We start from the raw sequence: 24,195 nt of genomic DNA, 5'->3' as shown, positions 1-24,195 counted from the left end.
ATTTTCAGTTTTATTCATTTCCTTACTTAATTAATTTTCTAACTAGCCACTATTTGTCAACATTAGGACATTGTACACACTATTTATGCGGTAGTACAACAAAATGTATGTCAGGAAAGGTTGTAAGTCTGACATTGAAAAAAAAAGAAATAAATTAATAAATAAAATAAAAATAAAAAAATGAGTAGCATTGAAGTCTGAGTCTAAGCTTCAAACCACCTTTACCCCATATTTTCTTACTTTAATACATTAAAAAACTGATAGAAAAAAAGTCGGTAGAGCCCTTGCCCACAACGGACAAAGGTCCCGAGTTTGAGTCTCGGTCTAGCACACAATTTTAACCTGCCAGGAAGTTTCATGTCAGCTCATCTTCCGCTGCAGAGTGAAATTCTCCTTCTGGGAACCTATAAATTTATGTGATTTGTCGTCTACTCGAAACTAAACGGATTTGTTTTTGTACTCGCGTGGGTGATAGTACGCTTTTAATTATTTAAAGTCAATTTCCACTTTTTGCACCATTGAGATGTCATGTATAAATCATTTTGTAGTTGGTCTTGATCTTCCCATGACTTCACAAGACGCTAAATGATGCCATCATCTGCAAACAATCAAAGAGTGCTGCTCCGATTATCTCCTAAACCATTTATGTAGATATGGAACAGCAGAGGACCTATAACGCTTACTTAGGGAACGCCGGATACCACTTCCGGTTTACCCGATGGTTTTCCGTCGATTACTACGTACTGTGAGCTTCTTGAGAGGAAATTACAAATCCAGTCCACAATTGCGATGACACCCTAGTTACATGCAAATAAGTTAGAGGCCACTTGTGAGGAACGAAATCAAAAGTCTTGTGGAAGTCTAGAAGTGAGTAATTAATTTGATATCCCCTGTCCTCAGCACTCTTCACATCGTGCGAATAAAGAGCTAGTTGTGAATCATAAGAAACGTATTTCCTGAATCCTTGGTGACTGTGTGTCAATAGACCGTCACATTTGAGGTAATTAATAATTTTCGAAGCCAGCATATTTTCTAAAGTCCTACTGCAAATCGGCGTCAGTGATTTGGGTTTGTATGTGAGCGGATTACTCCCATTTCCTTCTGGTATGGGTCTTTCGTCAAGTGAGTGGTCTTATGAGATTATTAAATATAGGGCTATTGTATTAGCATATTCATCGAAGTTGTGGCTATTAGAAATGCAAATACGTAACAAATTGAAGAATTTAAACTGAAATACACACAGTAAATAAAACTATAGGTCGCTTCTTGTTAGTAGAAGCTCGTTACAGCTCACAAACGATACACTGTGCTCGGAACTGTTGTTGAGTAGGCGATAGCTGCTGACCAGCTGGTGGAATGAAGTATGAAATGATAGTATTTATGGAATAGTAGATCTGTTCTTGGAGGAACAAAGAGATATTATGTACTTGAATACACAGTAGTAGTGTTCCACAATAATATTTATTTAATACTTCGTTATGAACCGGCTCCCGCCATCGTGAAATGAACTGTTCAAGTCATTGCCTCTAATGCCAGTTCATAACGAACTGTTAAATCAGTATTACCTTGGAACGTTAACACTGTGTATTCGAGTTCTTAATATGTAAAATAATAAGTAATCTTACTCAGAAACAGTGACCTGACGCACGTATTTCTCAGTATAGGTGGAACAGCGCTCATCATCTCTTGCCTTTTACTTAGATAAACAGTCTGAAACCCTCAATATCGATTACGTTCAGTTTGACATTACTATTGCTGCGAGGGCAGCTTGTCAACAACGGTGATGCTACACAGCTTTCTGTAATTCCTCACACTTATGACAAGCTGCGCTTCACACCATAGCTTCGTGGATCCGAAGATGATTGTACGAAGGTTAGCCAAAGGATTTTCGATATCGCCTCGAAGAAAGCTACAAAACTATGTTTTGTTTGTATTTATGTACTTGTATGCAGTAGTTCAAATGGCTCTGAGCACTATGGGACTTAACATCTGAGGTCATCAGTCCCCTAGAACTTAGAACTACTTAAACGTAACTAACCTAAGGGCATCTCACACATCCATGCCCGAGGCAGCATTCGAACCTGTGACCATTGCAGTAGCACGGTTCCGGACTGAAGCGTCTAGAAGCGCTCGGCCACAACGGCCGGCCTGTATGCAGTAGTGGTACACATTGAAATTCCCTCGCCACTAAAGCGTAGCATGTCCCTAGATGAGTGAAAAGAGAATGGAGCACACCGTTCACAATGTGGAGCGTTTTGTGGTACTTCGGTCCCTGTGTTTGAAGGGGGATATTGCTGTCAAGTAAGGCGACTACACACGTCGTCTGGACTGGTGTCACAAAGCCGTAACATACCCGGTGCTGCCTCGTGGCGACGGGCTTTGTCTATGGACACGGAATCCAGCGGATGGCGAGTGATTCCCACATTTCCCACTACAGCTACGATTGTAATACACCGACTTTCAAGCACGAGGGTCTCCATGTGTTCTTTCCGTATGCTTCCACCACTGTGGTGTGTTCCACTTTGTACCACGATTGCAGACGTGTAGATGCAAACTGAAATAGGAAGGAAATTACGTAATATTTTTATAACGCTAGAACGAGAATTTGATAACTACACTTTTTGTTTTATGTGGAAAACGGCCATCCAAATAAAACTTAGCAATCGGTCTCGATGATGTCCTTCTTCATTATAGTTACAGTGGCCACGGTATTTGGTTGTGAAACGGCGCTGTTTATCTACATCTACATCCATACTCTGCTAGCCACCTGGCGGTGTGTGGTGGAGGGCACCTTGAGTACCTCTATCGGTTGTCCCCTCTATTCCAGTCTCGTATTGTTCGTGGGAAGAAATTTGTCGGTATGCCTATGTCTGAGCTCCAATCCCTCTGATATGTGTGTGTGTGTTAGTGTGTGTGTCTGCGCACGCGCGCGCGCGTGTGTGTGTGTGTGTAAGACTGACAGAGAGAGAGAGAGAGATTACAGAGTATACCTGACGTTTACCTCTGCGTAGCTAGTAGGACATCGCAAACAAGGTGCTGAGGTGCCTGCTGTCTTGTGTGTGCGGCCCAGGATCGTGAGCTACAAGGTGAACATCAACATGCGCTTCCGGACGGGCGTGCCGGAGGGCGTGCTGCTGTGGAGCGGGCGGCGCGACGCGTCCTCGGCCGCCGACTTCCTGGCGCTCGGCGTCGCCGACGGCTTCCTGCACCTGCGCTTCAACCTGGGCAGCGGCGAGGTCGACATCGTGTACAACGCCACGCGCGTCGACGACAACCTCTGGCACCGCGTCAAGGCCATCAGGTGCGTCTCTACACCGTACTGAAGTAAGCGCACCGGGCAAACTGTCACCAAACTGGTCTCTTTTGAGTGATGCTGACGGTGTAGAACTGGGGACAGGCAGTCAGATGACACTCCACCGCTGGCTTAAGCCGTGGCATCGTGTGCATTTCCAGTCACTTGTAAGGGATCACCACAGTAAAACGCGTAGACGTGCGAATGTCACGTAGTTTGTGGCAGCTGTTATCGTGTCTGTACAGACCCGTGACCATGCCATCAATGAAGCTGCTCTATATGTTGGGGCGTAAACCCGGATTGTTGCAAGTGTCTAGAAGGAACGGAGTACCACTCACAACCATGTAACACGGCATAAGAACAGTCAATTGCCATTGAAAGATATTAACCGACAGGTAATGGAGACGAGTTGCATGCTTTGTCATTGACTATCGCTTTCATAATTGACACATATTGCCTCTGCAGGTGAATGCGGGTCCAACTCAGCTATTTTTCTAGATAACCTTGCGAAAGAAACTACATACAGAGGACATTTTGAGTTGGGTACCTGGCAAAAGGTGGTTGTTTACAGCGTCATAGTTAGTCAGTTAGTTAGTTACGTGTTCCGTTGATCAATAACACGGAAAATCCGTTATGAAGTGGAACGTGTCAAATGCACAAGAAATGCGCACAGGAAACAAGTTTTTTTTTTACATCATAGTGTTATACCTAAATATTTCTATTATCTATCCCATTCCCTTAAATGGCAAAAAATGCATATATTATATCTCCAGATTTATTTACTCATTTTCAATAATTCATCTGTAGTATAGAAGGAGTTGTCAAGGAGATATGATTTCAATTTGTTTTTGAAACTATTACTGGTGTCTGTCAGACATTTTATTTCATCTGGTAATTTATCAAAAAGTTTTATAGCAGCATATTTTACCCCTTTCTGTGCCAAAGATAGGTTAAGTAAAGGATAGTGTAGGTCTTTCTTTTTTCTGGTATTGTAATCATGAATGTCGCTGTTGATTTTAAATTGGTCCACATTACTGAGTAAATGTACTGTGAACCAGTTGTAAGAATTCCCAACTTTTTAAACAGATGCCTACAAGATATGCAACTATGAACCCCACACATTACTCTAACTACTTTCTTTTGAGCAGTGAATACCTTTTGCTTAAGTGTTGAGTTGCCCCAGAATATTATTCCGTAAGACGTCAGAGAGTGGAAGTATTCAAAGTATGTTAGCTTACTAATTTCTACATCCTCAAAATTGGCAGTTACTCTGATTGCAAAAGTTGCTGAACCTAGTCGCTTTAGGAAATCCAAAATATGACTTTTCGAACTAAGTTTCTCATCTGTATGTACACCCAAAAACTTAGTATGCTCTACCCTGGCTACTGACTTCTTTTGATGTGTTATGTTTATTGAAGGAATTATACTTTTTGCATCAGAAAATTGGATGTACTGGGTTTTTTCAAAGTTCAGGGCAAGCCCATTCGCAGAAAACCAATTAATAACTTTTCCAAAGACCTTATTTGTATAATGTTCTATCGGACTTTCTTTTACTGGATTAATAATTATGCTTGCATCATCAGCAAACAGTGTCAGTTCAGCATCTTGTTTCGTATAAGAAGGGAGGTCATTCGCATATATCAAGAACAGGAGAGGACCCATGATCGAATCTTGTGGAACACCCAATGTAATTGCACCCCAGTTAGATGAAGTGGCAAACTCCTTTGAGTAACTTGAAGCATATAAAGAGACTTTTTGCTTCCTGTTCTGTAGATATGACTTAAACCACTCATATGCTGTTATGCTGTTCCATTTATACCACACAATTGTAATTTCTCTTATATAATGTCATGGTTCACACAATCGATTGCTTTGGATAACTAACAGAATATTCCTACTGCAGACATTTTACTATTTAAAGACTCTATTATGTGGACAGTGAAATTGTATATTGCTGTCTCAGTGGAACAGCATTTCTGAAATCCAAACTGTGATTTACTAAGTATCGCATTACTGTTGAGATGGCTAACCACTCTTGAGTACATTACTATCTCAAAATTTTTGAAAATGCTGTAAGCAAGGATACTGGCAGGTAATTACTGACATCTGTGGTTTCCCCCTTTTTTGTAGAGAGGCCTGACAATGGCATATTTTAACCTGTCTGGAAAAATACCCTAAGTCAGTGATGCATTACTTATGTGACTCAAAACATCAGCTGTAATTGCTCCACATTGTTTTAATAACTTGTTAGAGATGTCATGTACTCCAACAGAACATTTATTTTTCAAAGATTTAATAATTTTTCTTATTTCACAAGAGGTTGTTAGATGAAACTTAGTCTGACTAAAATTTTTCAAAACTGACTCTTCCATGTACTGCCTGGCTTTTTCTTTTGAACTATTCTCACCAATTTTTTCTCCTACACTTAAGAAGAGATTGTTAAATACATTGGCTGCCTGTGTACTGTTGGTCAAGAGGGTCTCATTCTCTTTAACAGTAGTACTACCTACCCCAGTGGTTACTTTTCCTGTCTCCCTTCTAACAACATTCCATATTGATTTGATGTTATTGCTGGAGTTATTAATTTCTTCTCTAACATACATATTTCTTGATTTCCTTACAACTTTCCTCAGTATGTTACAATAATTTTTATAGTGTAAAGCTACTTCTGGATCTTTACTAGTTCTTGCTGTCTCATAAAGTTTTCTTTTTCTTTCTGAAGCCACTTTAATACCTGTAGTAATCCAAGGATTCTTTTAAAACTTTGTGGCGTTACATTTAGTAATTTTCTTTGGAAAACAATGTTCAAAAAGGGATATAAATTTATCAAGAAATATACTGCATTTATCATTAGCGTTTGGCTCATTATATACATCTTCCCAGTTTACATTTCCTAAACTTTCTCTGAAGTGATCTATAAATAGTGGGTTGAGCACCCTCACACTTTTAATTAATGGTTTCTGAAGTGTACGTCATATGATGCTGCTCATCTTCAGTGCGCTAGACGACACACACACACACACACACACACACACACACACACACACACACACACGCGCGCGCGCGCGCGCACATTCACACACACACACAACACTGGACATCAACGGATCGGAGACCCATACCGTCATTCGACGACTATTGAGTTTGCCTCCTTTCAAATCACGTAACACGCCGAAATCCCCGACTACCCAGTGAGGCGTTTAACCAGAAATATGTAGGCAGCGTAGTTCGGGCCGATGCTGGGTCAGTGATGTTTGTCGTACCGCGACTTTGGCCCCCTCATTCACGTTGCTGCGAAAACAAAAGAACCGTTATCACAGGCCTGCAGGCACACGTTCCTGGTTTGACGAACGATTTTGGAAATTTGTGGTAAGTTCCTATGGGACCAAACTGCTGAGATCATCGGTCCCTCGGCTTACACACTACTTAATCCTACTTAATCTAACTTACGCTAAGGACAACGCACACACCCATGCCCGAGGCAGAACTCGAACATCCGACGGGGGGAGCCTCGCGAACCGTGGCAGGGCTTCCAGACCGCGCGGCTACCGAGCTCGGCTTGACGAACACTTTGGCTCCCAATCGCACTTCAGCTCTCCCATTAGTCCAGCCGATATTTATCTCAGAGAAAATGTCTAGGTGGCACGTTGCAGTCAGTGCCCCCTCGTCACGCACAGCTTCAGCTGGATATAGCTTACGTGGATAAAGCTGTGGGCTCGCTATCTCGCCGAACTCTGCCAATTATCAAGCAAGAAGGCGGCGTTACACCGCGTGAACACAAATCTTTCGCACTGTGCCCATGTTTACTTCGGCATATCTTGATCTTTTACACGTATTGGGCTATGCCTCTTACGACGAGGTATTGAGATTACTTATACAGACGTATAAGTTAGGTCTCCCTCTTTTATCTTCGTCCCATTAGGAAGTATATCTCTATTATTCTTTCGTACTTGCTCATTCTCCAGCCTACAGATTTCATCTTTCCATTTCCGTGTATGTCCTCCTGTTTCTTTCTTTTTTATGTACATTTATTAATATAATTTTCTGCTTTTACTCTCATAGATCGACTTCGATCTTATCTGTAGCCTACTACATATTTGAGAAATCTTATACTTAGCCTACCCTCGTTTTGTTCCAACAATACTTTCTAAAATGCAGAAGTTTTTCTTTCCTGTTTAAGGTTGGTCTACTAGTACTATTCGAGGAGTTAATTTTCTCTACATTATAATGAAATCAATTTCGTATTCATGCGATTTACGTTATTACATGATCCACTATTTTCCCGTTCATTACAATTTTGAACTATAGTTTTTTCCAGTGAAATGTCATAATCTTCGCTTTACCTTCAGATATCTGCAAGCTGTATGAGGCAATGAATTTTTGTAGTTGTTACGCTACTCTTTGTAGATTATTATAGCGGTTAGCAACAATTACCTGTACATCTGCAAATTAAAATTAAAAGAGTAAAAATACTGTTCATTCACCCATTCCAATAGAATCTCGTTTATGTAGATATTGAAAGGCATGGGTGTCTTAAATTTAGGTTACCCTCTCTCTGTTTCGATTACTTATGCCTCTAATACTTAAACTTGACTGTTAATATATACTTTTTATAACATCTACTACATATTTGGTTAAACCGTTGTCTTCAAGTATCTGAGACAACTTGCATCCTTTAATACTATCAAAATCTTCAGTGAAATTAGTGCGTAATATATTATGTTCCTACGTCATTCATTATTTACTTCTGAAGTTTAAAAGTTTTTGTACTCTGTAGCAGATTATTGTCTCAGCTATAGCACCTACTGAATGGGGCGCCTTATGGTGGGCTTAACATGCAGACCTAACATTAGAAGTAGCCCTTGAAACACCTTCGACATAAAATATGCACAAATGATAGTCACAGGCCAGTAGATACCCCCGTTTACAAGCATATATACACACACATATAAATAAAAGCATATAAAAGAAAGAGTAACATAGTTCAGCTATGCGTCAGGAAACGTGTACAGAAACAGAAACATGTAACGAAAAGAAGTTAGTTCTGACGCGCGTCTCAATGCGAGTTGTAACTGTAAGCCAAAAATCCCTTTTTAATTGCTAGTGACCAAGTGTTCGAGACCGATCAGAGGCTTGTTGATATAATGTTAACACGGTTAAAATTCTATTCCTCACTGAATGTCAGCTAAGTCGCACACACTTATCATTTTTCAGGCGCATTATATGCAAACGTACTGTGTATATCATTACCTTCAGGTCGAATCCTCCATACTGCAAACTCGCGTGGTTGAAGACAAAACATTTCATGAGAAATTTAACATTTTCTGTACAGCCCAAATTCGTTGATGTCTGGTTCAATTTAAGCTTTATGAGTGCTTTGTCGATAAAATGCACATCTAAGCGCCGTGCTGGTAGCAGCGGCTGCGACAGGGCGGTTAAATAATGAAGTTCGGTTGCAGAGTTCACGCGAATGTGCATATACAAGTGTTCGTTAAAAAAATGTTAGTGCAAATTTTGGCTATCACGTAAGTTTCGGGGGATGATTTTGACACTTGGTGCATTAGTAACTTTTCCACACCCGCGCATTAGTTATAGTTTTAAATTAATATTCACGAGTACAGTTTATGCTAGGGAACAAAGATTAGGCGATTATTATAGCAATATCAGTTTTTCACGACAAAGTTCAATCACTGTTTATTGGGGTTGTCTTTTTCTTTCACACAATGAAGTTAGCACTGGTGAGACGGTTTACATTTTTACTTTAATAATAATTTGATTCCGAGCCCCCAATAGCAGTAATGTAGGCTGCTATAAACAAAAATTACTCGATCAATTCGAACAGAACCACAAATCCCACTGCTCTAGCAGTTTTGGCGTGAAATCACAGATCGCCACATGTCCACCTACGCCGATGTATACCTCGTAATTCATACTCACACAAATAATCGTATCTCTTCCAGTTCACCAAATATATGCTTGCACACTTCCACTATTAAACAATACTGTTTGTCGAAATAAATCGGCGCGAATAATTGTTACTCAACCGACCACATGGGCCCCCTCAAGTGAGGTTCGCTTGCCACCCACCCGCCAAACGACTGACCAACGACTCACCCCTGTCCAAGATGGCCGCTCGCTTATATTGGCTCGGACATCAAGCCCCCCTCCCCTCTCCACTGGTTATGCAAGTACCAATCTCACCAGTTAAGGTTGCAAATTTTGATACATACATACCTCGAATGAAATAAGCACACCATCGGAACCGCGCTAAAAAGTACATCTTATTTACCAAGTTACATTAATTTCTAGGATTATCCTATCGCCCGTAAAGCAAGTTTTAGTTTTTGCAAACTTTCGCCACTTAGCGCAAATTTGTTTTTTTACATCTGTGCTGCAAAGTTTTAACATAAAACTGCATATAGCACCGTTTTTAGACATAATCTATAGCGATCTACACACTGCGCAGCTCAAAATCTTTGTATGTATAATAATTAATTAATTATGAGCGATTAATGTTAATAATAATGTTCAAACAATGAAAACTATTGCAAGTTATGTGTATAGCATAACTTAACTAGTTTAAAATACGTGTGATGCCACCCAAAATATTATATAGTGCCGTTCTTTACGTCATGAATTTTCTATTGAATTTTATAAACAATTTTCCCTCAAACTTTGTTTATTGCTCTTTACGGGCTTGATTATTTATGAATCTTAACATACGACTATGGCACTCGATCAGCTATGATGAAACCTTTTTAATGAGTGCTCGCTCTTCTCTGTAAGTTGTTATTTACATTTTTTATTAATCTTTCAGTATTCGTGATATTAACCGATTTTGAGGTTACTATAACTTTTGTGTCTCGTGATTTGAAATAAAGATCGATCTTTCAGAAGGTGCATATTACTGACCACCAATCCACTGCCACATCGCTCTTCACCGTAAGTTACATAGTTTTCGCGTATTGAGCGAAAAACCAAACAATGCCCCAAGCTGTGGGCCGCGTGGCCGCCCGGCGACGGAGACCACCCTGCCGACCGTTGCAAATCTCACGCGGGCGCGCCACGTGCTTCCGCCAAACACGCACCATGTAGCGCACTCGCTCTCCACAAATCAGTCATTGCCTACTGTAAGTATGCATCTAGTAACGGGGGTTTGTACCGTCTCATGGCAGACACGTCTGCTTCCATACAGAACCGCTGCTAAGCTGTTTATCGCTGCTCTGACCTCACTCGGATATGATCATAGTTCCCAACTTACACAGTTTAGCCTACCTGACCTCATTCAGAGAGACAATTAAGCTATTATTCGTCAATGTTTCTCTACTTATTGGACTAGATTGTTAAACATTCATGATGTGACAAGTAAATACACTGCATTCATCTGTTATGTAGTGCCTCATTCAGCGCTTGTACATTCACGTGTATTTATTCTCGACTACAAGGTGTAGAGCGGGCTGTTTTACACTCGGCCCACTGCTAACAAGGACGGGTTCACATGGGTGCAATCGACTTTTTGGAACTATCTGTCCGATGGTGTACGTTAGGATCCCAGGTGTCACACACTGCGGGCTTTCACCCTGGTAGGCCCTCGTTTGCGAATAACTGACGAAAAGTACTCAGAATTTTGTGTGATACGCAAGAGCATTAAGAAAGGCTCTTTGTGTAGTCCGGTTGCGTGGTGTAATGGATAGGATAACAGCTTCAAATGCTGGAGGTTGCGTGTGTCCAAATTTTGTCAAGTGCTTTTATTTTTAAATTTTTATCAAATGACTTTGATCATGATTGTTATTCAATTAATTGAGTTCAATGTAACTTTTTAATTCCATTCATCTCTCAAACCATTTTAACCACCGTACGAACTTTTTCATTTGTTTCATTTTTCTTTACATCATTCTTTTTCCGATGGGAATTTTTGTGACTATGAATTTAATTATTATTAACTATTAATATTCAATTATTTGAAAATTCCGATCTATCGGTCAAAAAACAAAAGAAGAAACAATCTATTTATATTTGTGCAGTGGTGTGAAAAATGTGTTTTTGTCACCAAATCTGCAATTTTTTTGCATGGTAATCATCATATATGTAAAACATAACCTAAATATCTACTGCACTGTGGACAAAGTAACGCAGATGAAAATGTAAATGAAAGATGGGTTAATAAGTAAAACTAAACATGAGCAAAATGAGAAAGATATATAATGAACACAATATTGTGGACGAAATAACGGACTGATGAAACAAAATTAAAACGAAATTAATAGATAAAATTAATTAAGGCACATGAACCAAGTTTTCAAGTGGAGAGAGAACGATAGGAAGAAAAATGAGAGCAAATGAAGAAGTTTATATTATGATTAACATTAAATGAAAAGGAATGGAATACAAATTACATTTAAACCAATTAATTGAATAAAAATTATGATCATAGTCATCACGATAAAGATTTAAAAATACAGAAATAAAAACTTGATGTATTTGCTGAGATTCGAACCCACAAACACCTGCATGCAAAGCTGGTACCCTATCATCACACCAAACACCCAAACGATGTAATGCAACTTTATTAACGCTATTTAGTACCACACAAAATTCCGAATATTTTACGTCAGTTACTCACAAACGAGAGCCCACCAGGGTGAATGGTTGCAGTGTGAGCTGGCTGGGATCTCAACCTATATCACCATACAGACAGTTCCAAACAGCTGATCCCACCGCTGGGGACCTCTCCTTGTAAGTAAAGCGTCTTAACAATCAATTATCAGGCAAGCAGGACAGAGGCGCTTAGAGTTCCTGCATTTACCCAAAAACCGACCAAGACTACTTCCCAAAACGGGGAATTTATCCTAGGACAACGTTCTCCATTGTCTCAGACGAAGATTAAGTTTATGTGTTTGCTTATTGTGAATGTATGTTGTGTTCGTGCGTGGGGGGTCGCAGTAGGTGTTATATTTTATTTTTATTTTAAATTCTTTTTGTTCCCTATCCCTAAGAGTAAAGCATCGTTTTTGGGCAGCTGTGAGAACGGATCTGTAGACGTGTGCCAACCAAGCCATCCACTCTATTACTCTCTTACAAGCTTAAACTGATTAATAAATACTCTCTAGGACTTTAATGCAATTAATTTGTTCAAAAGATAGGATATTCTGCGAAAACAGCAGTCCAGCAATGTTATCAGCATACGGTACTTGTAACTTCCCCTCACTTATCGACCTTAATGACAGTGAAAAATGAAACCGCGTGTACCTAATGGGAATTTTGGAAAAGCAATCGTCACCGAAGTTAACCTGTCGGTAAAGAGGGAGGAAAGGGTTACATCTAAATGAAAGGAAAAATGCAAATGAAACTGGTGGAAATTAATTTTGAAATAGGGATAAAGTTAATAAAGAAAGTAAATGTGCGGCCGTTACGTTAACAATCAATTAGCGGTAATTAGATATTTGAGATTTGGGGGAAATTACGGTCGCCAGTCCTATGGACAATTACTATAATAACTGAAAAAGAAAGGTTATTACACATATAATTAGCACTAGAAGCGTGGCAACTGAAGGTTGACACGTGTAGTGTGAAAACTGAAAGTTTGTCAGAAGTAATAAATTTCGCTACAGTTAATTTAGCAAAAGAATTAATGAAACCGGAAAATCGAAAGTTAATTTAGTGACTGAAGTTAATAGTGAGCTTTCTTTCTGAAGCACATCGAAATACAGTTAGTCTTGGACTACCTCAACAATCATTTCTAAAGCTACTTGAATCTACGCAATTTAGAAAGAAGAGATTTAACTTTGAACTCGAATTAAACGATTCTGAACAATTAGCAATAGTAAAATTTAGTACGTACCAAGCTGAGCTGCAGTCACAGGTAAGCTAAAATACGGTAACAAAACTCGCACTCTTAATTTGTGCTTGTGTAATCTAACTATTGTAGCCAGCTATGAATACTTAAAGTGAACTTTGAAATTAAAGCAGTGAAATGGAATTATGCTGGCGTTTGAATTTCAACGACACTCGGGTTCATTTCGGAAAAGGAAGGGACCCTGCTTGGCAATGCAATTGGGACAATGAGCAACAAAGGTTCATGCTACATTGCTGTAATTTTGTGAGGCAAATGGAACAATTTGAAAAGCTGAGGTCTGCCATACAGTTCTGAAACTTTACGTACTTTTAGTCTTCCTTGTTGGTTGATTGAAGGTTTGAAGCCGTCGATCGAGGAGGTGGCGACAGTCACTCATTGTCGGCCGTCGCTGTTGCAGAAGCTGGATGTTGGCGCGCCTTCTTCTCGACACGGTCACCAGACGAAACGGGCTCTTGATGTGCGCCAGCTAATGCTTCGCGTCCGCGACACCATGTCCGAAACTATCATCGCAAGTCGAGCGCAATTACATGCTGCCAAACCCCGAAAGCGCGGCAACTCGCGGGAGCGTCACACAACACACCTGCTCCACTCGCTACTCCAGCCAGACTCCAACTGCTCTGCCCGCGCTCCACGCGGCAGAGTTAACACTACCAAAGATCCTACACACTTTGATTCTTCACACGACCTATCGATGTAATCGTTCGATAGCAGTTTTCCCTAGGCAAGACCCAGCGTAGAAATACAAATAATATTTACGAACAAACCAATTATACATCGACATAAAATGCATATATATATATATATATATATATATATATATATATATATATATATATATATATATATATATATATATACAAATAGTAAAACGATTACAATATACGAAGACACAGAAATGTTATATATTCAGGTAACAAAAATAAGGAAAACAAATTTATAGTACAATAAATGGAAGTAGGAGGATATGCATTTCCGGCGTTACATACTGCAAGGGAATTAAATTTTAATGCATTTTGTTTTCTCAAAAAGCATTTTTCGCAGCAAAATTACGAAATTTGTACGTTCAGCATTGCTTCAAGGCTAACGTCGTCGAAGTAACGAAAAGCGTACCCTGGTCGGAAATTCGTAGCACGTTGCGAATGGCTGTCGCGCCTCAGAAATTTTGCGAGTGGTGGGTGACCGCTTCCGCTTCCTCATCGGCCACGGGCTGCCGCTTCGTTGCCGCAGCCCCCCAGCGGTTCATTTCCCCCATCCACTGTTAGGTGGGAAAGTTTGCTCGATTTGGCGCCACCTGCTTGATCACACTGTGTGGCTTTCTTCCCTGCACTCTGTATAAATATCCTGTTTGGCGACAATACTGAGCTGGTGGAATCCAAAAACGTGTTTGTTTTAGTCGTCGAAGGACTAGGAACAAATATGAAGGATTCTGAATCATAATAAATAAGAAAAGAACGAAGAATGTAATACTGAGAGAACAAGGAGAGGAGCCAAAATCGGCGTAGATGGACAGCAGCTACAGTAAGTTTCAAACTTCAGATTTACGACAGGACGTAGAAAGAAGACAGATGACACTGCATCTGGAAGAAACTAGAGGATATGAACTGGAATGAGAGGGTGAGATGCTGAGAAGGCTTTGTTGTTGTTGTGGTCTTCAGTCCTGAGACTGGTTTGATGCAGCTCTCCATGTTACTCTATCCTGTGCAAGCTTCTTCATCTCCCAGTACCTACTGCAACCTACATCCTTCTGAATCTGCTTAGTGTATTCACCTCTTGGTCTCCCCCTACGATTTTTACCCTCCACGCTGTCCTCCAATACTAAATTGGTGATCCCTTGATGCCTCAGAACATGTCCTACCAACCGATCCCTTCTTCTAGTCAAGTTGTGCCACAAACTCCTCTTCTCCCCAATCCTATTCAGTACCTCCTCATTAGTTATGTGATCTACCCATCTAATCTTCAGCATTCTTCTGTAGCACCACATTTCGAAAGCTTCTATTCTCTTCTTGTCCAAACTATTTACCGTCCATGTTTCACTTCCATACATGGCTACATCCATACAAATACTTTCAGAAATGACTTCCTGACACTTAATACTATACTCGATGTTAACAAATTTCTCTTCTTCAGAAACGCTTTCCTTGCCATTGCCAGTCTACATTTTATATCCTCTCTACTTCGACCATCACAGTTATTTTGCTCCGCAAATAGCAAAACTCCTTTACTACTTTAAGTGTCTCATTTCCTAATCTAATACCCTCAACATCACCCGACTTAATTCGACTACATTCCATTATCCTTGTTTTGCTTTTGTTGATGTTCATCTTATATCCTCCCTTCAAGACACCATCCATTCCGTTCAACTGCTCTTCCAAGTCCTCTGCTGTCTCTGACAGAATTACAATGTCATCGGCAAATCTCAAAGTTTTTATTTCTTCTCCATGGATTTTAATACCTACTCCGAATTTTTCTTTTGTTTCCTTTATTGCTTGCTCAATATACATATTGAATAACATCTGGGAGAGGCTACAACCCTGTCTTACTCCCTTCCCAACCACTGCTTCCCTTTCATTTCACTCAACTCTTATAACTGCCATCTGGTTTCTGTACAAACTGTAAATAGCCTTTCGCTCCCTGTATTTTACCCCTGCCACCTTTAGAATTTGAAAGAGAGTATTCCAGTCAACATTGTCAAAAGCTTTCTCTAAGTCTACAAATGCTAGAAACGTAGGTTTGCCTTTCCTTAATCTTTCTTCTAAGATAAGTCGTAAGGTCAGTATTGCCTCACGTGTGAGAAGGCTTTAGGAGAACAGAAACCTCGTAGACACCGTAAGGGAAAGAAAGAGAAATAGGCTATCCTGCATCTTGAGAATGCTCTGCTTACTTCAGTAAGGAATTATATGGATCGTAAAGAGGAAGACAGAGACAGTAACAGAGAGGGGAGCACACAGACCAACTAACAGATTGTGTCAGGCAAAAAACGATAACTACGCGGAACTGCGAAGTGACCAGCTACCGTGTCTGGACCTGCCGTAAGGCAGAAGGACTACTGATGAAGATGACGATGGTGACGACGACGTCGACGTGTCACTGTAATTACTGAGATACATTAGACTACACATTTCCTTATGGGTCTCTAACCTTCTTTGGTTTGTGAACAATTAACACCGGTTTGTTACTAATATTGAACAGTCAGAAAATTATAATTACTTAACAATTGGCGTACTGCTCCACTTTTAAAGAACAAAAGGGTTTGAATCTGTAGTGACAGTAATTGTGCAAGAAACTATTACGTTGCCGAAGGCAGACTGCGACAGGAGCCCATGGCGTTGCCGTTCTTTACAACATAGTACCGTAAGTTCCTCAAACGTTTTCTATATTATCCGCAGATATCATATGCAGCGGCGTCTGAGGACCTGAATATTCATTTGCTCTCCAGAGGAAAATGCAGCATTCGGTGCAGAAGACATCAGCTAGTTCATAATGTGAAGGGTGAACAGTAGGTAGCTTCTTCCCTTCTGGTTCCTTGGTCGTTCTGAACTTATGGAAGTTCAAACCATAGTCAGACAGCGGTTGTAACCTTTCGCCAAAATATGAAACTTATATGCCTATCACAGGTTACCACTCTGAGCCGTTTCATAACAACTAGAAGCAGCAAAACACATCAGCCTAAGGACGCAACATGAGGGGTTTGAAGAAGCCGATAGCAAACTACTTCCACTAGGCCCTTGCCCAAGACTTTAATTTGAGATTCCCGTGTCTACCTGCAACGCCTATTTCTTTGACCATATAACGCAGGTTTAACGTTACCTGCTGTTGGATCACCGACAACTTAATGCTGTGATATCCGCCTCGTGTACGAACCAGTATGCGCATGTCGAGCAGTATCCCTCAGGGTGTATGCTGGCACAGCCATACTCGTGATTTTAGGACAAGTGCAACTGACTCCCCTAGTTCCTTAGTACCACGATAATCTGCTGTAATCGTAATTACGTCTTTATGTCAAAACAGCCCACAAGTTCAATCGTTATTTTAGTAATATATGATGAACAGAGTGTTTCTCAACTATTTCCTGTACCAAGGTTGTTTTGCATTGTCTGTTGCTCCATTGACTGTTGACTGCCCTCCTGTACTGAATTGCACTTTCCTGTGTGAGACATGTACGGTTCGTACTTTCTACCCGATCACTCCTTCCATTCTCACTCGACTACTTTCTGCGGTTACCACTTTCTGCGGTTACTGTTTCAAGCCACACGAGAATACTCGAAGAGCTTTGCTAGTACAGTATCGCCATATTCGTTGCCAACCAAAGGACTACTAAGAATCTTCCGTTAGTTAAAATCAATGAGACCGTGAACTTTGCCAATTATCTACACACCACTTCGAACGAGAGACTTTCCTTGTCAACACAACATGTTGTACTATGTGAGGATTTCAAATCACAGTCGGAGTTTCCTAAATTACATAATCCGTAGTTTCTATAAGTGATTTAATGCGAATGAGGGGATCATTCCTTTCAAGAAGGCAAAAAGAATTGACCCTCTCCGATCTCGATGCCTTTCATGTTGCACCATGTGCACACCACACCACGTTATCTAAGCTTGATTGTAACGCTGTAAATAGGGCCATGGAATCTCAAGGTGGACTGGAGTTCGGTAGGAATGGATTTCAAATAACGGTCGGAATTCCTTAATTATGTAATCCGTGGTTTCTATAAGTGATTTAATGCGAATGACGGGTTATTACTTTCAAGAAGGCAAAAAGAGATCTCTCTTTCCGAACTCGTGCTCCGTCTGTAATGACCACATCGCCGACCTTTTATTAAACATTAATCCTTCGGTCTTTCATCGTTTTGTACGGACATGAATATTAGTAATATTAGTTTTAACCAGTCCCTGTCTGTTTGTATAGATTGTCGATCACCCGGTTGGGGGTATAATAGTTTGGCGTGAAAAAGTTACACAGTTTTACTAAGTTAAGTGAGGTTTGCGGCCACATTTTTACATTAGATCTGGGACAGAATCCTGTTTAGTTAAAAGCAAATCACAAGCTTTTGAATGCGATGGTCGGGGACGGGGATACGTACCACATGCCTACCTCATCCGAGGCGATGGTGGTTACAAAAAAATTTTTATTCGTAATATTGTCATCGTCTAGCACGCTGACGACGATGTATTTATCTAGGCAAAAACTGTAAAGATTTATCTAAGGTTTCAGTACATAATTCGTGAGTTCGGTATGTGATAATTAGCTCCTAAAATGAACACTGTAGGAAGTATTCAATATATGCAAGAAGAAAGTAACAACGTTTACTGTTTATGATGCATAGAATTGCAAAAAAAGCACTACAGCATAGAATTATTAAGTACTTTCAGTAGCCACCTTTCTTTTAAAATGATCAGTTTGTGAATCCACGTATGGCTTACGGCTGAATCGTGCGATAGGTAACGTCGTTGCTTTGTGTAAAGTTATTTTCTTTATTTCAGGAACGAGCAAGAGGGTTCTATTACCGTGGACAACGGACCGACAATCATCAAAAGATCTCCAGGGAAGCTGAGACAGCTCAACACTAACACAGGGCTCTACATCGGTAAGTACCGTCGTTCTCGCTGATTTCACAAGTCTAGGAAATTATCTGTGTGACGTAAAGTTGAACTTGAAAGATGGTAGATTGGAATATAAGTTAATTTTAGATAGTTGTGGTCTTTTTGATTTTTGTTCGATTTCGCAGAGAGCAAGGAGCTTTTGTCGGACTCATCAGTAAATATAACTTTACACGAACATGACAGTTTCTATAACACCCTGCCACAGAAAAGAGCTCTCCGTTTAACCCGGTGTCCTTACATTTTAATTAGTGCATGCAGTACCTGTAGTGGTGCTTCAAGACGAGGCACGACTCCCAAATCCACAAACTAGAGATCATAACACGTTTTACCGATCCTGTCGCCATGACCTCTTCATATTTCTGCATGTGACGTAGAAATTTGGGTCGTTCCGCCGCAGAAGCTTGTCTTCGACATATACATCCACGTACACTTCTGACGTCGTCAGCGTAGAGGCGATCTGTAGTACTATCAACACTGAATAAATTCTCAGCAGCAAGATCTCTAAAATCATTTATTCATCTAGATGACCGGTTTCGGCAGTTGTCTGTTGCCATCTTCGGATCTGCAAAAGATGGAACCGAAAATGCAGTGTTTACATAATTACATAGTCTCTTCCACTACAGTAAGTGGTGCTATACACTGTATGTCCACGTTGGCGTCGTGAGCTACGCTATATGTCGGCATATCTATTTTAAAATAACAGATATGTACACGCATGCTATTGCGCCGATTGCAAGTGCTCAGATTCATTAACACTGAAAAACTGCCCTTGTTTTGAAATATCGGATTTTGAGGAAATATCGACACATGCACAATTGATCCCAAGTTCGTTGAACCTGCCATGATTTTGATCGAATTGGAAAGGCAAAGACACATTTGAACTATATAATTGCTTCCAAAGATTGGATGGAAGATGTGAAGAAGACTAGCAGAAAGTTAACCGTAGTGGAAATAAACCGAAAACTTTCTTTCAACTAAACCCTTGAATTTCATAGCAAAGGATGATACTAAAGGAAACAAAATACAGGGTGTTTCAAAAAGGACTTTACGAGTTTAAAAATTGATATAAATTTATTGAAAGAAGATATACAGCTGGGTTTAGTGTTATTTTGTAGGGAAACGCATCAAGTTTTTTTTTACCTTAAACTAAATATGTTGTATGTGGCTTCCGTTTGTTATCCTGAACACACGCCATCGGAAGTCAATCTCTTCACAAACTCACTACGGTATTGGAGGTGTAACTTGCTCAGTGGCGGCATAAATTCTTGCTCTAAGTTCAGATAGAGAAGCTGACACAGGAGGTACAAATGCTATATGCTTGATGAATCCCCATAAAGATATCGAATGGTGTCAGGTCTGGGGAACGTGGTGGCCAAGAAGTTAGCGCCTCGAGGTTAATCCATTGATCTGGAAAGCGGTCACTGAGAAAATCCCGGACGTCAGCCAGGTAGTGGGGTGGTGAACCATCTTGCATGGAGTAAACATTTCGTTCTTGGTCATCCTCATCGATTTGTGGTATCAAAAATTGTTGTAACATATCCAGGTACACTATCTCATTGATGGTTCTCTCACGGAAAAAAGGGTCTATACACTTTGCTCTTGCACCCTCTTTCTACAAAACATTTATGCCACTCACATGTTGTAGGCCTAATATGAGGATCTTTAGCGTACTTGGAACGAAAATTTCGCTGATCTGTCGTAGCCGACTTCGATTCTTCAAACCAAAACACACAGCTAGCACGCTCGGTTCCGCTAGCGTTCCTTACGATGCGACTCGGCGCTAGCGAACTACGCGAGACAAAATTTGTTGTATTTCGCTACAGATTGACACCTCTGTAGATACTATGAATTAATTTATATTAATTTTCAAGGTTGTAAAGTCCTTCTTGAAACACTCTGTATAATGGAGAAATATTAGATGGATCAGAATAAACAAAGGAAATAATCTAACGATGCAATCAAAGAATTCAGTAAACCGTTACCTTGAGGTTATAGAAGCGGATTTCAGGAGGCAGAATATCGGTAGCCCATCAGTGCCTCCTCTGGAGCTTTTACATGAAGGTGGCACTGAAATAAAATTTGAGAAGTGGAAAGATCTTCAGAAGATAATGAACGACATCCCTCTCATTTACCATGTCTTCTGTAACAATGTATCCCATTCCCAGAAAACAGGTACCTAGGGTGCAGGAAGAGAGAGTGTAGAAAGAAGAGGATGGTCATGGAAGAAGGTCAGTTGTAAAGTGGTGACGAATGTGATCACTTGCAATCGGCGCAATTATGTGTGTGTACACAGCTCTTATTTTAAAAATGTTGTGCCGACTTATAGTGTAGCTCACGATATCAACAGGGACATATATTGCATAGTACCACTAAGTGTACTGATTGAGGAGATTATGTTTGGCGGCCGCGGTGGTCTAGCGGTTCTAGGCGCTCAGTCCGGAACCGCGCGACTGCTACGGTCGCAGGTTCGAATCCTGGCTCGGGCATAGATGTTTGTGATGTCCTTAGGTTAGTTAGGTTTAAGTAGTTCTAAGTTCTAGGGGACTGATGACCAAAGATATTAAGTCCCATAGTGCTCAGAGCCATTTTTGTTTTGTTTTGAGATTATGTTATGATTTAAACATAACATTTTCGGTTCCTTCTTTCTGCAAATCCGAAGATGGCTACAGAGAATTGCCAAAACTGGTCATCTATGTGACTAACTGATTTTAGTGATCTTGGTAGTTGAGACTTTATTCTGTGATTCATATACATTCATACACAAAATGTGTGTGATAGAGTTTCATTTTACGAACTCGTTATCTGGTTTTTAGCTAACAATTTCTCTTATAGCAACCTTGAAATTGTAGGCTTGTTTTTCAGAGGAAAACCCTTTAGCGAATCTTGACTAAAAATTACTCCCATTTGCTACTAAAAGAATGTTTCCTAAAAAAATTAATGGATTTGAAATACTAGTTTTATTTGAAACGCACACATTTAAATTTCATGACGATGAGAAGCGAATTATTTCATGTGTCATGTTAGTAGAATAACTATCTACTGCGAATCGCTACTTTAAATCTTTTATAGTTGTGTAAAATATATTCTTGATTCTTCCACCTTATCGTATACCATCACCTGTAAGACGCGAGAGCTACCGATGCGATCTGCAGCTAGTGTTAAAACCGGTGAACACAGGTCTCTGAGCTTCATCTTACAGCTCGCGTGGGGTGAAATCTCTCCCATTATTTCCGGCAGCGCTAAAATGGTTTCATATCTGCAGTACACAAATCATGAAAACAATACAATACTCTGGGTACCGTGTTTGCACAGTTCACAGATGAATGGCGCGTGGTATGTTCCGTTCTTTGGCTTAACGTGAGTTTACGCAATGGGTAGCGCGTTGTGCAACAGAATCAGACGGATTATCACGATGATCAGAGTCGTATTAGTGGACAGTGAAACAGCGTGATAACACCAGAAAAATTCATAATTCTCGGTCCTTTATCTTTCATTTGTAATTTATAGGAAGCATTTTAGTAGATTTTGCTTTGAGTTGTTGTGATCCGTCGATGTTTACTTTCTGGTATATGAGAGGCTGAGAGTACAAGTCTAACTTAAGCAAACTGAGTAAATGGTTGTTAAAGTTAACTGGCTATTTATAAATTATGTGAACTGGTATCACCACATCAGATATTTGTTTTTGATAGTCAGTTAATCCATGTACAGTTGTAGTCAGGGTTAGAGACTGTAGTACCAATGCATTATTTTTTACGATGTGTTACACGTTCTCATACCTCTTGTGCATTAAGACTTTTTAGAGTAAAACAGGTACAACTCTAAGAACACATTATTTACTTCCTTGTATGACATGTTTTCAGCAATTCATGAACATTATAACACAAGAGTAAGTAACAAAGAAAATAAAAACACCATAAAGAAATTATATTGGTGAGATTCCAAGATATACGAGAGATTGTTCATAGTCTTTCTGTTGTCACCTTACTGTCAGTGTATACATATACAGAATCATTTCCTTCTGCAGTATTTCTTGCCTGGGGCAATACTCGTGATGTTCTACCACTATCATATGCATTTTTCAGTCTTCCTCATCCCACTCTTTTATGACATTGTCTTCTTTGTCCACTCTCTGTTGCACCCAAAATTACTACTGTCTGGGAATGGGATATATTGTCATAGAAGCCATGAGAAATAGGAGGAATGTAGCTCATCATCATCTGAAGTTTTTTCCGCTTCTCAAATTTTATTTCAGGGCCATTTTCACGTAAAGGCTGCAGAAGATGCATCGATGGGCGACCGATATTGTGACTCCTAGTATCCACTTCTATAAACTCAAGGTCACAGTTTAGTGAATAATTGAACTGCATTGTTAGAGGTTTTCTTTTGTTTATTCAGATCCATCTAATATTCCTCCACTGTATTTTGTTTCCTTCGGTATCTGTAGCAACTACATCCTTTGCTATGTAAAGCATGGCTATAATAGAAAGAAACTTTTCCGTTTTCAATATCATTATGGCAACCTTTATCATAGCATTCTTCACTCCTTCCACTCTCTCTTGAGGAACCAATGTACAGCTCCAATTCGACCAAAATCTTGATCACATTACCTGGCCAGTTTCAATGAACTTGTAATCTATTGTGTCAATATGTTGATTTTTCCTCAAGATGTACATTCAGTATTTCCAAATATTGTGGTTCATGTTCTGGTCACTGCAGCTGTCCCTGTGCGCGATGATATGGATCAGTCGTTCTGAATATTTGACCAGGCATGAACCAAGTCCCCACGAACCCCTCCCTTTGGTAGGTTCATTTTTCATGAACATGTAGGCTTGTCCAGATTTAAGGTCATGCACACCTAGATTGTAGGTTCACAATACACTCAGATAAAAGATTTTGTTGTTAGTCAAATAAGGCTGCAGCACAGTTTTCTGTAAGTCAAATCTAAAAACAGCAGTAAATTCTCGTATTCCTATCCAGTTCCCTTTCGTCTATCTTGTTTCGCAGTTTTCTTAAATGAAGCTCGTTCTACCTCTCGGGTTTAATAGCGAACGCCCCGTCTGAGAAGGTAATATCAGTGTTGAACTTGTCACAGTTATTACACGTATCACTGAGTGGATGGTGAAAGCTTAGACTGAAGTCTCTACTAAAAACATGAAGGTAATACCACTCTTGAACTGAAGGTGTATTCACTTCGACGTACTTGGAACAATGGAATACAGTGCATACATTTTACTCAGATTGAGCTCTGAACTCAAACGCTGTCTGTGAGGATTGTCTGCTCTGCTCTAATGACTCCTGCAATTTGGTAAGAAGGCAATATGATTTTGTACCTCTTCTCTTCTCTCTGATGGTTTCTTTAAAGCAGATTCTTTGTGGTCTCTGAAATCTGGTTGTGTAATTTCTGTGCTTTTTCCTGCTAGCTGTTGTAAGACTTCCATTATTAA

General features: G+C 40.0%; 1 protein-coding gene across 1 annotated transcript in view; it reads left to right on the top strand.

The window, feature by feature from the left end:
• Positions 1-24,195, top strand: part of LOC126263233 (pikachurin-like) — a 1,086,760-nt gene that overhangs the window by 1,053,597 nt on the left and 8,968 nt on the right. Inside the window, exons 12-13 of the mRNA XM_049960316.1 lie at positions 3,071-3,301; positions 18,632-18,735. Of these exons, the coding sequence (XP_049816273.1) occupies positions 3,071-3,301; positions 18,632-18,735 (335 nt within the window). The remainder of the gene's footprint in view (positions 1-3,070; positions 3,302-18,631; positions 18,736-24,195) is intronic.

This window comes from Schistocerca nitens, chromosome 6 (assembly GCF_023898315.1).
Source record: "Schistocerca nitens isolate TAMUIC-IGC-003100 chromosome 6, iqSchNite1.1, whole genome shotgun sequence".
Classification (NCBI taxonomy): domain Eukaryota; kingdom Metazoa; phylum Arthropoda; class Insecta; order Orthoptera; family Acrididae; genus Schistocerca; species Schistocerca nitens.
Note: the sequence above shows the minus strand (reverse complement) of the source record. Positions and strands in the feature narration are given on the sequence as shown.